General features: G+C 39.6%; 1 protein-coding gene across 10 annotated transcripts in view; it reads left to right on the forward strand.

Moving 5' to 3' along the window:
- GSAP (gamma-secretase activating protein) overlaps positions 1–14,417 on the forward strand; it is a 61,642-nt gene that overhangs the window by 17,478 nt on the left and 29,747 nt on the right. For all 10 annotated transcript variants that reach the window (XR_005847407.2, XR_005847411.2, XR_005847408.2 and 7 more), the window contains exons 13-19: positions 3,481–3,558; positions 6,871–6,948; positions 7,386–7,478; positions 8,739–8,956; positions 9,266–9,335; positions 10,049–10,131; positions 10,771–10,824. Coding sequence is in view for 3 of the 10 variants with exons in the window: in XM_415969.8 (XP_415969.5) it covers positions 3,481–3,558; positions 6,871–6,948; positions 7,386–7,478; positions 8,739–8,956; positions 9,266–9,335; positions 10,049–10,131; positions 10,771–10,824 (674 nt within the window). In the remaining 7 variants the exon portion in view is untranslated. The remainder of the gene's footprint in view (positions 1–3,480; positions 3,559–6,870; positions 6,949–7,385; positions 7,479–8,738; positions 8,957–9,265; positions 9,336–10,048; positions 10,132–10,770; positions 10,825–14,417) is intronic.

Raw genomic sequence — 14,417 nt, forward strand, 5'->3', positions numbered from 1 at the left:
TCTGCAGAGTTATCTAGAGGTGTGATGTGTTGCAGAAATGCTTTCTCATCTTGCTTTTTAAGGATGCTTTTATGCATGCAGGTGAATTGCTGAGGCTGTACTGAGGTGCCTATTAGTGCAAATAAAGTGAAATATGGCTTTCTTTTTTCATACAAAGGTAGACGATACAGTTAAAAAGATTAGAGGGAAGGAATTAGAGGTAAGAGAAAGCCACATTTCCATTTACCAAATACAGGTTAGGTTAATTTTGTTCTGTTAGCAAGACAAAGTATTTTTCAGTTGCATTTCATATACAAACTGCATGTACAATAATGGAAGAAGTTATTGATTTGTGTATACGTGTTTCCTTTTAAAGCTGCGGTTTGCTAAGGTTATTTTAGATTCTAGCACTACCTTTTAGACCAGGATGAAATTCAGTCTGCCTCCCTCTCGTCATTTATTTGATTACCCTGAAGTAAAATGTTTTTTTTTCCATCAGTCAACACCATATTCAAGTTCATTGTGGAACCTTTCACAAATTGAACATTGTGCTTAATGTAAAACATGATTTGACGGTTACACTTCCTGAGTCACTTCATTGCATCTGGCTCCTTGCTGAATGTTGTTTGAAAGCGAGGATTGCATTGTACAATTCATTTTGAGCAAAGACAATTTAAAAAAATGGTTTTGATACTCAGACCATATGTAGTTGTTGAGGGACAGTGTGGGTAATTGCACTGAAGTTCCCTTTTGTATTTCTCATTTGTGGTAGTTTACAAGACAACTGCAGGCTCTTTGAGGCACGAACTGTGCCTTCTGTGGAGCTGCTAGCATGCTTCAGCTGTTAATGCTGATATCCTTATTTGTATCATTTAGATATCCCTGGCAGAAAACAATTGGCATAACTTCATAATGAAATACTCAATGTAATTTCTCCTCTGTTATTGAGCACCACCAAGCTGAACTCTGAAATAAATCACTCTTTCTTTCTCAAACTTCTGCAATAACAGGGAAGTAGCCCTGTTACTTAGCACACACAAGACAAAATGTCTCCAGATAAGATCTCTTATTCCAGATTAGCTGAGATCAAATAATTCTGGTCTCGGAATTAACTTTGTGTGTTCAGAGTTCAATTGTTATTTAAACAGCACTGGACTGTAAAGTTTTCTTTTAACACTTCAGAAGTACCTTTTAGTTGAATTTGTTTGGTTCTGAAAAAAACAGGAAGATGGCATAAACTGGGAATTACTCTCACTAAAATTTACCTGCCTAAAAGCTAAGCATTCAGACTATAATTATGGAGAGAAATAGGCATCTCCAGAGGATGGTTGCTTCTATCCATATTTTCTTCATTAGCTGTGTAGAGGACGTCTATATGAGAGCTGCTTGGATGGCTGAAGTTAGGCGAAGCGAGTCACTCCTGTGCCAGTATGACTAGGCAAATGTGCAAGTGCAGCGTCATCTTCAAACTGTGCAGCTCAAATACCATGTTGAGAAATTCTTACAGCCTCACATCTGTTCTGCATGAATCAGAATCAAGAATGTGAAGTTAAGGTTCCTACAGAAAACTGTCTTCATGTGTACTTCATGTGAGACTTACTGTTTCAGTGGTATGATGTTTGTTTCTGAAGTGGCAGAGCTGTAATTGTTGTCTTCTTAATACTGCCAATACTGCCAAATGCAGTAACTTGCTGCTGCCTAAAGCATTAGTTTTAAATGCTTTTTTTCTTTATTGTGATTGAGATTTTTTCCCCCCCTTTTATTTCTGAGAAGATGTGAGTCTGTCCAAGTATGTATTCATGTGAGTCTTCTGACATTGTGGCTCATCTGTTTGCAGTAGATTTTGAAGTTGATAGTATAGGAGACTTGGTTATGCAAAGGCAGAAAGCTTTTACCATATAGGTGCAATAGGATAACAAAACAAGCCTTCCCTGCATTTACACACCCCAACTCTCATTTGCAGAGATCACTGGTAAGGGTAAGAAAAGAATTTGTCTCGTGTTCTTAGTCTTTGACTGCACTAATAGGTCTGTCAAGACAGTATCAGGTGTAATACTGCTTGGACAGTTGCTGGTTTGAGTCGTTTATGTTTTCATCTGTGTTAACAAAGCACCATTTGGTATTTCCTATTGTGTGTAGTTCAACTTACTGATATTTCACTACTGATATTCATGGTGTTGAATATATACGTCTCATTAACAGTTCCCCATAGCCACTGTTTTTTGTGGTCGACTTCCATATACATGCTGTACAATTTAGAGAACAATGTATATAGTAGCCTCCTGCATGGAAGAAAGACATTTGCAGTTGGAAGGGAGCTGTTGGTAATAAATCAGCATTGTGGATTGCTGGAGCTTTTCCAGTCTTCCTCATGAGTCCTGATGCTGCTATTTTAAAAATTATGCATTCTCTGAGAGATGCCAAGTGCTCTGGCAGCATGCCCTGTCTGTTTAAATGACTCAAATATTCAAGCAAAACTGTATCAACCTTCCCAACAATATTCAGTCAGGTAAGAATAAAAAAATGACAGCTCAGGAAAGGATTTACCTTCCCCAGAAGTGTGGTGTGCTTCTGCAGCTGTACCAAGGCTGTGGTCTGAAGTACTAAGCGTTTAACCAAGTAGAATACCTTGGTAACTGTGCTTCTGTACTTGTGCTTTTTCGTTCTTGTGACTTTTTGTGTATGTATGTGTGTATTCCTTGTATATACAAGCCTTTATTTTTCAGAAAAGAGTGTTTATTGTTAATTTTATATATTTATTTTGTCTTAAGTGATAAACTTTCAGCAAAGGTTAAAAAAAAAAAAAAAAAAAGCCAACAGTTACAGTTATCTTTCCCAACTGTATTGGGATAATGTGGTTAAGAAGCTGTTTCTGGTATGAATGCCAAAGCAGCTTGCCAGGCATTGGTGAAAGTGGATTAAAGTTTCATAAGAGATGGGTGAAGGGCTACCACCCAATGGAATCAAAAGTCTGTCAGTCTGATTTGGAATTAAGGTGGATGGAGTAGAGGGAACCAGTCCTGCACAGAAAGAGATGATAGCTCCTTGTACTGGAAAAAGAAGTGCCAGTGATTTTTAGTGAGAAAGCTCTACTAGCATACCATGCTGCTGCCAATATGGAACTACTGTTTAGAAAGTCAACAAATTGTGTTTTGCTGTGTTCCATGCATATTTGACAGTTGCTTAACAGAAAATATTTAGATATTAAGGCAGGCTGTGGAGAGAAAGGCTTGGTCAGTTTTCTGGCTGCAAGCAAGGTTTTTACTGACAAGGTCTAAAAATGTGCTACTTCTAAAATGAGCTGGTCGTGTCAGAACTCTGAATTCCATTGTGCCAATCTGCCTCCTGTCTTTTCCCTTACTGTGTCTCACTAGGTAAATATGTCTGTAACTGTTACTTTTTTTTGAGAGGTTGTTATTGTTAGTTTCTAATTTGAAACAGTTTTGCTTTAGTTTTGTGCACTGTGAACAGTCAATTTCCTTTTCCTTTTTGTCTTCTTAGGAGGACTGTGTGTGTGTTGTAGTCTTCCTTCGGATATTCCTGGGGAAATATCATACTCCATATATTTTTTACATAAAGGTAAGATTGACTTGTTAATTTATTCTTACTTTATTTTGGAGAATGACGTTTTGCTTAAAGAGTGACAGAATGCCTTGTGAAACAAACAGCCACCGAAATCTGCAGACAATAAACTGCTGTAGCTGATATTTTAAAGACTGCAGCTGCGTTTGTCTGCAGACTCATCTTTCCTGCTCTAAACTTCCTGCCTGATGCTGAGCTAATGGCTTCAAACCAGTGACTTCATGAGTGGTTATTAGTTGGGTTCCTTACTTCTAGCCAGATTTTTTGACATGCTGAGCACAAACAACATCAATGAAATCTGTGGGAGCTGCAGGTGTGTTGTACTGATGCCATGAGGCATTTGTATGGAAAACAGAACCAGCAGCTCCTAGCTTGAATGTGTGTTTAGAGTTCCAGTTCAGCATGTCATTTTCACAGCAAGTGGTGCAACACAACACCCACTGGTTTTACGAACAGTAGCTGTGTAAGTGGTATTTTAGATCTTAATTTTAAAATCTGCTTTTTTCCTTGAAAATAATAACATTATTCTGATCAGAGCATAAAACTTGTGAATGGCAAGATTTCTTTCTCATTTGATATGTGGAGGAGAGAGGTGAATTATATCTTAGGTGAGAAGCTGCATAGCATGGGGCAACCATGTTCAAGTGGAAAACGTGCTTCTTCTGCTTTAAGTTTTTGCTCTCTTGTGTGAGGAAACTTTCCATGAGTTGGTTGCACTAACATGTTACTTTGCTGCTGGAATGTTGTGGGATTGGGCAAACTGCATTTTTTTGGTTCTCGAAGGCATTAACAAATTGGAACAGTCCATTTTATGTGTGACAGTACTCTGCATTATTGCTGCTACTTATCTCCAACAAAGGACTGGCCTCTTCTGGTGTATGTACTTCATGTGTAGCTGAAGGGGCACTGCACTGCTCAGAGTCAGTCATGGCCCTTATTACATCCATATCTGTATCAGGAACAGAGTGAGGATAAATAATGATGCTGACCAGCTGCATCTGAAATGATCTTTGTGAAGTGGAGTTGTTGGTGCAGAGCTGTTTGTAGATTCATGTAAGAATCACCAGTCATGGAAGGGTGTTACAAGACTGCTCCTGAGGTGATGTGTACAAGCAGCAGAATATCAGAGCATTTTGAAGACAAATGATTTTAGTTCTGGAAGCTTCCCTCTTTCACTTGGAGGAGGTGTTGCAGGTGAGGCTATACACTTCACTTGTAGGAGAGATGCAGCAATGTGTCTTGTTGCTATAAGTAGTGATTTAACAAAGCAGCTTTTTCAACTTAACAAATTTGTGATAACAAGGTTACTTGATTATGAACAGAGAATAAAGTCTGACAAAACAGTTAGGAAAACCCTCCTGTTGAGTCTCAAGGTTTAGGATGGACCCTCTGGCCAATTGTTTATGTCTAAAGCATTATATGTTCAAATTTTAGGCCATTACTCTTTGTCCTGTTGCTGTGCACCACTGAGAAGATCCTGCCCATATTCATTTCTCTCCCACCTCCCATTGGATATTTATAAACATTAATTAGATTCCCCCCTCAGTCGTCTTTTCCCCAGTCTGAACATACCCAGGTTACTCAGCCAGTCCTCATGAGGGAGATGCTCCAGGCCCTTTGTCATCTTTGTGGTCCTCCACTGAACTCCTTCTAGGAAATCCCTGTCTTTTTTGAACTGGGAGCCCAGAACTGGACAGAGTACTCCAGATGTGACCTCACCAAGGCCAAGTAGAGGGGGAGAATCACCTCCCATTATATGTGCAATAACTCCTTTATATCACTCAATACTGAATAGCAAGTTAGCAAGCTATTGGCAGATAAGTCTTTCAGTCTTCCAAGATTAAAGTTTCAAGAAGCTGGCTATTACTCATCCAGATCTGTGGCAAGTAAGAAATCTCTCAACCTTGAGGAGTAACCTTGAGAGGCATCCCTGCTCCAGGGGAAGATCCTGGCATGCAGGCGGCTGCTGTGCAAGGATTGCTTAACAAGCTCGGGGCTGTCCCCTGTTCAGGGAGTAAGATGTCTGACTACTGGTTCTATCTGCATATCAGCCATGTGTGGTGAGTGCGTGCTGTCTCCCACAGAGCCACTGTGAGCCTGGTTCAGCAATCACAACCAGACACGTCCATCGCAGACACTGCTGATGATTGTCGTCTGAGTAGGGTGATGAGTGAAAGGTCAGGTCAGGGAGGGCTGGGGAGAGGATGCTGCCCCCACAGGAGTCCCCTCAGTTTCTTGTTGTAGGGTAAACACAGAAGTGATGCCACAGGTTCTGCAGTTGATGGTATTAGTTTACATGTGTGTTCAGCCTGGCGAGCAACAGAATAGGGCGGTGAAGTATGCTGATTCATTTCAGGCAAACTTCAGTTGATATCTTGTGTGAAAAGTTATTTTTCTTAGATAACCTTTCACCTTCAGCATCAGTGTTGATCTTGGAGATCTCACTTCTTTATTCTTCAGCAGAGCAAAAGCATATTTCTGTGCTATGATCAGGAACAAAAATCTGTCCCCTTGATGATTTGCTAAAGCATGACTCATGTTTTTTCGTGGTGGTCCTGTAGACTGTGGACGTTTGTTACCTTGAACTTTCATGCAGTATTAAGTAGCGTCCTGATCATGACACCATTCAGTGTTCAGGATGTCACAGCACGGAGATCAGTCATTTTCTCTTTAGCTGTTTTTAATCTCTAACTTTTTTGAGAGACTGAGAAAATGGAAGAGATGTATGTCATTCCTACTGGATGCCGGTGGAAGTTTGATGCAAGCCTAGAATAAAATACATAGTTGTGCTGATGAAAAGCCCATGCAACCAAGGAGGGTCTGAAATTTGCGTATGTTTAAACAAATCTTGAAGGAAACTGTAGCAATAGAACACAATCGAACTGAAATTTTTTTAAAATCAATTGAAAGGTCACCAAAATGTGAAACTCACCTATTTAAAGTGTTTAGTGGTGGGTTTTTGTTGTTGTTGTTGATGGGTTTTGATTGTTTGTTTGCAGGGGGTGGTATCCTTACACAGGTTTGCTCATGGTTGGGATGCTTCTTTAAGCATGAGCATAGGCTGTGCATTGTGTGGCCAGTTTCCTCACTCCAGAGAACTGTGTTGCGTGGGTGAAGGTCTACTATGAATGCAGCAACACTGTTTAGTATGAAGTAAATCCATCTGTGCAGATAAGCCTGTAAAACGGTCTTAAAATATCACTGTTTGGGTATATAGACACTGCTGAAATTTTGATCTATAAAGTTATATATACTTGGCTTGTAACAGATGGTATTTCTTGTTTCCATTTATATATTTATTTTTCACAGGGTTTAGCAAAACTTTTACAGCTTCTCTAGAAAGACCAGAAACTCCTCAATTGAAGGAAGTGGCCTTTTTGAATCTTGGTAAGCTACTCGAGTTACTTCCCTGCCTGTTATTGTCTGTCCCCAGCAGGGGAGACAAAGGACAAAACCTTTTCTAGAAGAAGAGGATTTTTTTTTTTCCTTAAGTTTAAGTAGTTACATTACTCAGCATTTGATACTGCACTACCTCACTGTTAGTAAGCAACTTCCTTTGAAATTGATTCAACTTCTGCTCAGGAGATCAGCTGCTGAGTTCTTGAGTGTCTTAAGCTTCTTGAAACCTCCCTTGGAAGTCTGAATGTATTGCTAGTATTTCCTGTGTTAATACAACAGAGGCTTCTAATTAATTCCTTTCATATTTCCTAGATGCAATCAATCCATAAAGGAGAAATGGGCTAAGATGAGAATTAAGTGAAACATTAGCTTATTTGCTTTAAGAAGCTAAGTGCTAAATTGACCACTGTGATCTCTTTAAATAGACTATTATGTGGCTGCTTATTTGCCTGGACAGTTCCTGCACCTCCTAAATATTCACCATCCTGACCTGCTGTGCTACAGTTTATTTCTGACAGGTATAGTACGACTGCTATGTGAAATTTTATTGTTGTAGAGAAAACTTGTTGAAATCTCTTTATAGGGAAGTTGCATTTGATCAAGGCTTGCTTTATCGCACAGTGTTCTGAAAAAGGCAGACTGAAAATTAAGAGTGACGTTTTGCCACTTTCCATTTTAAAAAGTGTTTCTGAAATGACATTTCATACTTCATCGATTACATACTTCTCGCTTATTATGAAATGGAAGGAGACCTTTCACTGAATTAGGAATTCTTTGCTTTAGTTGCATAGTTTCCCTTCCCCCATCTGTGCACATGCTTCTCAGTCCTCTGCTGTTCTCAAATTTCACATGGAGATGTAAATTTGATTTTACATTTCCTTCCTCCAATTGAGTTGCTCTAAATGTGTGTGTTTGGAGGATGTGGGGAAAGGAAATCTGTGTTTCCTTCACCTGATCAGGCTGATGCAATTGGATTTAGAGTTTCATCTGAGAGGCATGTTATTTCATTTTCAACAAAAGTATCTTTTATGGGAAGTTGGTTATTTTTGGAAATGGAGGGTTTTTGTTTGGAAACAGAAATCCATTCTTCTAGTTGGGTAAAGGAAAGGTAGGTAATGGGGACTGGCACAGGGGTATCATATGGAGCTAATACTTGTTGTAAATACCTGATTGAAAACTATTATTCTAGAGATGAGTACAAAGCATGACTATTGTGCGGTGGGCCCAGTTCCTCTGATGAACAAGGTCTGTAAACCTACTTTATAGTGCTGTGTTGGTGAGCCTTGGAGCTAGCATAAGTGAAGTGGCTTTGTCTCATGGTTCATTAAGTAATCGTAGTGCAGAACTTTCCTGTTCTGGTCACTAATGACATGGTATGCAGTCCACCAGCGCAAGGTTGTATTATGATTCTGAATTTAGGCAGTTCTTAACTGTGCTTAAGTGCCAATTCTATTGTATCCCTGTTACTAACCTTGTACCCTACTCTGTTCCATTCTGCGTACTCTGATTTGAGTTAAGCCTGGGTTGTGAGCCTCAAATCTGTGCATCTCCACTTCAGCAGTAGGGAAATAAAGGATTGAATGTGGACTGGAGTCCTGATTTATTTCCTTTACCTAGCCAGCACCATTCCATCTTCTCTCTAGTACAATATCAGGGCAATTAGAGCAAGAAGCAAACTCTTTCTTACTGTTGGGGATCTGGGAGTCTTGAGAGAAATAATGGTAGCAGGCAAATTTTTTATTCTTAGTCCTCTTTCTTCTCAAACCTATGTTTTTCAGGTGAGGATGCAAGAATTGACATGTTGCCAAACTGCTCCATCCAGTCCCCACTCGTTTCAACAGTCTTGGATTGCTGCATAGGAAGACTGTATGCAATGAGCATCAGTGACAGTGCCTTACTGAAGTTCCTACAGAACAGCAAACGAGACAGTGAGAGGTTGGCAGCTCTACATTGTGCTCTTCTGTGTGTCAGAAGTACAACAGACTTGGAAATGAAGGTGGGAAAAGAATTTTTGCTGAGTTCTTTTAGTGACTGATCATCTCATGCAGGGCCGGGCCAGGGTTATGATATCAGTGAAAGAAGAAAAATTCTGATTCATATGTACCTTTTGCTGGTGCCAAGAGGCTCATCACCCAGGCTACCGAAGGTGCTTTATTGGTCAAAGCTGACATAAAAACATTTATCCTTATATCATGACTTCTTGCAAAATGTTAGTGATGAAACCAAGGTTTCTGTAGTCCGTTTCAAGTCTCTTAAGTGGTTTAACAGAGAAATGTGAAAATTTCCTCTGTTCTCTTTCTGACAGATTATTTGGTGGATTTCTGAGAACCTATCAACGTGTCATTCCTTTGATCCTATTCAGGAATTTATCATTGGTAAGGTATTCCTTTTCCTGCATATTAACTTTTCCTGCATAGCCTAATTATGACTTAAGGAGAAGCCACAATGTCATAAACTGACTCTCTTCCAACTTGTTTGTTATGATCTACGTTAGCTGGCCTGCATATTGTGGTGTTGGAGGCAATTTTAGTAGTTTAGAAGATATATAGATCCTCTCAAAATGAGAATGGTAGTAGAACTTTTCAAGTGCATTTTTCTGTCTAGTAAGGCAAATAGATTTATCAAAAATTTAAGGTCACTGGAGAGCGAATTCTCTATCTGGCTTATGTCTGATATCTGGGGTGTAAATAACTGGGATTGGAGAGGAGGAACAAATCTCTTCCAGCCCAGCCCAAACCATTTTTTTTCATAAGGATTTGGCATATCATGACATTCTCCTGTAATAGCTGATTTGTCAGCCTATCCAGTATGTATACTGTGTGCCTTGAGCCTGCATACAAAGAACCCCTGCAGTGCTGAGCTGTAGCCAAGCAGCTGACTGGGCCCTGCAGCCATCTGGACTTGCCTTCCTCCTTTTGTGCAGAGAATGGGATGAGTTCCACCATGGAGGAAGCTGTTTCAGAGACAGCAGCAGGATTTGTCCCTAAACAAGTGTTAAATAGATAAGGAACTGACTGTGAAGCCTCTTCTTGATAGCTGGTAGTTCATACAAATCTCACCCTTCTAAATCTTTTTACGTTGCATTCAGCCTCTCTGTACTGCAGAATGTGTCCAGAAACCAACAACCTGGATAAACTCTTGCCCTACACATCACTGCTTGACTGGACTGGGGTAAGACAACAGCTGGCACTATAATAACTAGAGGAAGTTTGGTTTTTCCTGCTTTAATAAAACCTGTAAATTACTTGTATACATCACCTTTTCTTAGATATGGTCTGAATTCACATCTGTGTTTTATGCACATTTTATGTTGTCAAGTCTTAACCCTAACGATGTTTTCCATGAATCTTATATTTTGTCAATAAAAACCAGCATTTATAAAATGAGAGGAGCTACCATAATGGAACGGACAATTAAATTTATCAATTTTCATAATAAAATAATAATTTATGGATGATTTTGTTAAGTTTATAATGAATACAAAACATACTTGACCAGGAAAATCCTGAAGTTACTTCCAAGACAACCAGCATCACTAGAGTTAAGATTGATAACTTCAGGCAAGAGCAAATGACAGAACAAATAGAAAACTTGATTTTTTTTTTTGTCTATAACTGTTCTAGTTTTACCTTTTTCTAGATGGGATGAATGAGACATATCTTCCTTTCTTCTTTTTGGCAAAACTGAATGTACAGTTTTAGCTAACTAGATGATTTTGCAAAGGAAACAAGTAATGGATATTCACTTGTATACCCATACAGGTGCATGTATTGTGTGAAATTATTTATATCTTATCATTTGTATTGATAGGTTATCCCTGGAGTAGCATGTGCAACAGACATTATTTCTCTACCTGTGTTAGAGGTAAATTCTAGTACAAAACCACATTTGCTCATATTTGCAGGTTATGAGCTGCTTCTTTGGGGGGGTGGGGAGGAAGAACGGATGATGGTGGTGGTGGGTAAAAGCTAAATACTAATGAAGTAGTGTTGCCACAGCCCTGTGCAAAAATAGAGGTGAGCAGAATCTTGCTGTTTGAAATGGTTTATATGTTTACTAAGATATTGGTTAGCCACGCTGATGTTTGCTAGCTCAAAATGTTTTTTTTTTCTCCTATTCTGAGTAGAAATTTTCCATTCATCAGGGAAGGTTCTCCAAAAATTAATTCTTTTTAAATTTAATTGAAACCTCTTCATTTGTGACTTCGTTAGATTGAGGCAACCTCGACACGATGGATGTGTAGGATTTCATAGCCCCACTTCGATGTGCTGGAGGGATAATTCATAGTGCTGCTATTGGTACCAGTGGTTCATGACCTTCTGGCTTTTTGTCCATCCTGGCTTTTTTTGTTTTGCAACAATGTCAGGGTTGTCTAATCTAGACAAATTCCTGCACAGTATGGAAAAGGTGCTGAGCTGGATGGGGAGAGCACATGCTGTGTGTGTCGGAAACTGTATTTTCCATTGCAAACAAGATGAATGATTCTTCCTGTCTTCCATTCCACTCCCTCAGATCCAGTTTGGAGAAACATTTGAAATCTTCCTAAGTGCTCCCCACAAAATCTGAAAGATGCTTTTAATAAGCAGCACGTTGTGGGGGACTAATGTGAAGAGTCAGTGCTTGAACCCAGCAGTACTGGCAACATGCAGCAATAGACTCTGGATACATGAGAATTTTATTTCTTGTAGCACTTTAGAAAGGTGAGAGACTGTTTCCTCCCTCACCCTTGTAATTAGCTCAAAAAGCTTAAGTTTTCGTAATATCTTTTAAAATTGGTGAAATTACCCCCCTACTCACTCACTCTTCAACAGTGCCACAGCTGTCCTGCTGCAGATTCGTGTGTCTGCTATCAGGGAATTGGGCACTGTGTGCTTTGCTTGGGAAGGCTGCCCTGAGAGGTGGGTCACCTGGGAAAATCAGATCTTGGGAAATTTTGTTGCTAGGTAATCCCTGTCAGTTGCTGAGGCCAAAGTTAGTATGTGTTTAATTTGTCTGAGATTGAACCTCAAGCCCCTGGGGACAAATGCCTTTAGCAGCTATACTTCCTGATTGTGGAACTCATTTCCTATTTGTCTGAAACCTAAACAGATTTAAAAGGTCAGAGTTGAACTGCAGACAAATATTTCCTGCTACTTTTGACTGCAAATTGCTCTGTCTACTAGGTACAATTATGGTAGTACACACGTTAAGGTTTAATGCTTTGGCTGCATTATATTCCAGAGCCACCATAGCTGATGGGTTAATGGCGCTTCAGTTAGTCATTGTCAGAAGTCAGGTGTTGGTGATGAATCTGGTTCTCTACAAGTATTCTTTCTTTTGCAGTTGATCCTCTGGTATTGCAGAGAAACAGTGATGAGCTGTTGACCTGAGAAGCTCTTTAGTATCCTCAAGCCTATGAATTGTTGAGAGCCTTTGGGAGGTCTATATCCATATGCACAACAAAAAGTTTTGTTACCTGGGTGAAAGTGTTTTTTATCACTAAGTTCCTGTTTAGCAAGAGATAAGGAGATCGGGGAGTTGGAGTAGGTGACCTTTTACGGTCTCTTCCAACTCAAATGATTCTGTGATTCTAAAGGGGCAACGGTCAGAATGAGATTGTCAGAAAGCTTTACATAAGGATTATGATTAATACAAGCCTGATGTTTCACTTTGAACACAGAAACCAAACTTAAAGGAGTGCAAGTAGGCTTGATGAGAAGGAGAGAAGAAATGGATGGGAGGAAGAAGAGAAGAAAATGGGAGGAAGTCTGGAAGAGTGAAGATGTACAGTGCAATCAGTTGTCACAGATCAGTGCAGGCTGAGCTGAGCCTCAGAGGCTGAGTGAAACTTCATAGTGTAGCTGTTTGTGCAGTTAAATGATTAGTTACATGGCTCTGAGTACCTTTGCTGCTAGGTAGCTATGTCCATACAGTTTCTCAGGAGAGCACGTGTGCCTTGTAGAGCTCATAGGCATCTTTCAGCCCTTCACTGCTATACAGCAGACTGCTCTGTCTCCAGCTGAAGCAACGCTACTTATAAAAAGGCTTCATGGAAGTTTTTCATGGTTTGCAAACTGGAAAGACCTGACTGACTTCTGATAGTACGTCTTCAAGGTGTTCATGCTTAGGTATTAACTCAGACTCTTGAAATGTCTGCAAAATAGGTGCCATCTAAGACAAAGGGACCTTCTCTTTTCAACTTCTGTACTGGTAATCCTCAAGAACAAACAGATTTAAAGTAATCTTGTATTTTAAACTTTTGACTCTTTAATGAGATCTAATACAGTGCAGGTTTTCAGCTTTTAATTCTAAAGTTTACCACTTCTTGTTACGGAGTCAATGTATTAAAGAAATCCCCCACCATCACGCATCAAACAAAGTTCACCGTGGTCTGAATGCAGTTTTGTGGTGGTGTTGCTGTTGCAATTGCATAAATTGGTCACTAGATGATACCCTTACACTGTATTCTTGATATTTGTCTAATTTTGTATTGGTAGCACGTAGGCAACATGCTGCTGTAGTAGGTTGTAGATCTGATAGTTGTCTCCATCAGGGTGAACATGTGGTGGCATATGCATTCCTCGTTTTCAGCTGCTTAGTATAACACAGAGCAAAAAGTATGTTTATTTTTCTGCTGCATCTACAACAATAAAATAACAGTTAGCTCTGGCAGCAAGAGAGAATTGGCTAGCAGAATTGAGTCTCTGCATTTAATTTTCCTTGGCTAATTGTATTTCATAGTAGGAAGTGGTTTGAAGGGCTTCTGAGGTTTTCTTCTGAAGTTATTGTAATTGTGGAAAACTGTGGGGGAGAGCAAAATCCAGTATGTTATAGCAAGTCAGAGGAATATTGAGGACTGTGTAGTTTTAAAAACTTTCTGCCTTAAAATGTCAGTACTGTAATGTGTGTATTGAGGAGATATATGTATTTAAAATGGGGAAGAACTGTTGGTACTATCAGTTGTTCTAAAAAACTGCCACAAAGAAGTGCCATAATCTCATCTCTTCCTCAGCAATGACCACACTGCTGCTGCTTAATAAACAGTGGCCTCAATCTTTATACCCAGTCAATAACTAGCTCAGGAAGACAATGCGGGTATATTTAGTTTTTTTTACCTGTTTGTTTACAGTTGAGTTTAAATTAATTTCAGCCTTACAGTCAAAGGCTTTGGAATTGCTGTGGAAATGTTGGGATTTTATTTCTTTTCTGAGGATAAGGCTCTGTTGCTTGAGGCTGGCAAATGGGAGTTGGCAATTCAAGTATTAGAGCGTACTGAAGATAGTGGAAGTCTCCATCCAGATGCCAGAGTCATGGTGTTGTTCCTCTGCTGGGAATGAACAGAAACCCAGAGTGGGGCTTATTTGACCTAATTGTAAACACTCCGATTGTGAGTCAGATGCCTAAGGCTCCTTTTACACTCAGGACAGTGGCACTCTAGACAGTACAGCCAGTGTGATCTGTGGTACAGTTCTTCCCAC

Source organism: Gallus gallus, chromosome 1 (genome assembly GCF_016699485.2).
Source record: "Gallus gallus isolate bGalGal1 chromosome 1, bGalGal1.mat.broiler.GRCg7b, whole genome shotgun sequence".
NCBI lineage: Eukaryota > Metazoa > Chordata > Aves > Galliformes > Phasianidae > Gallus > Gallus gallus.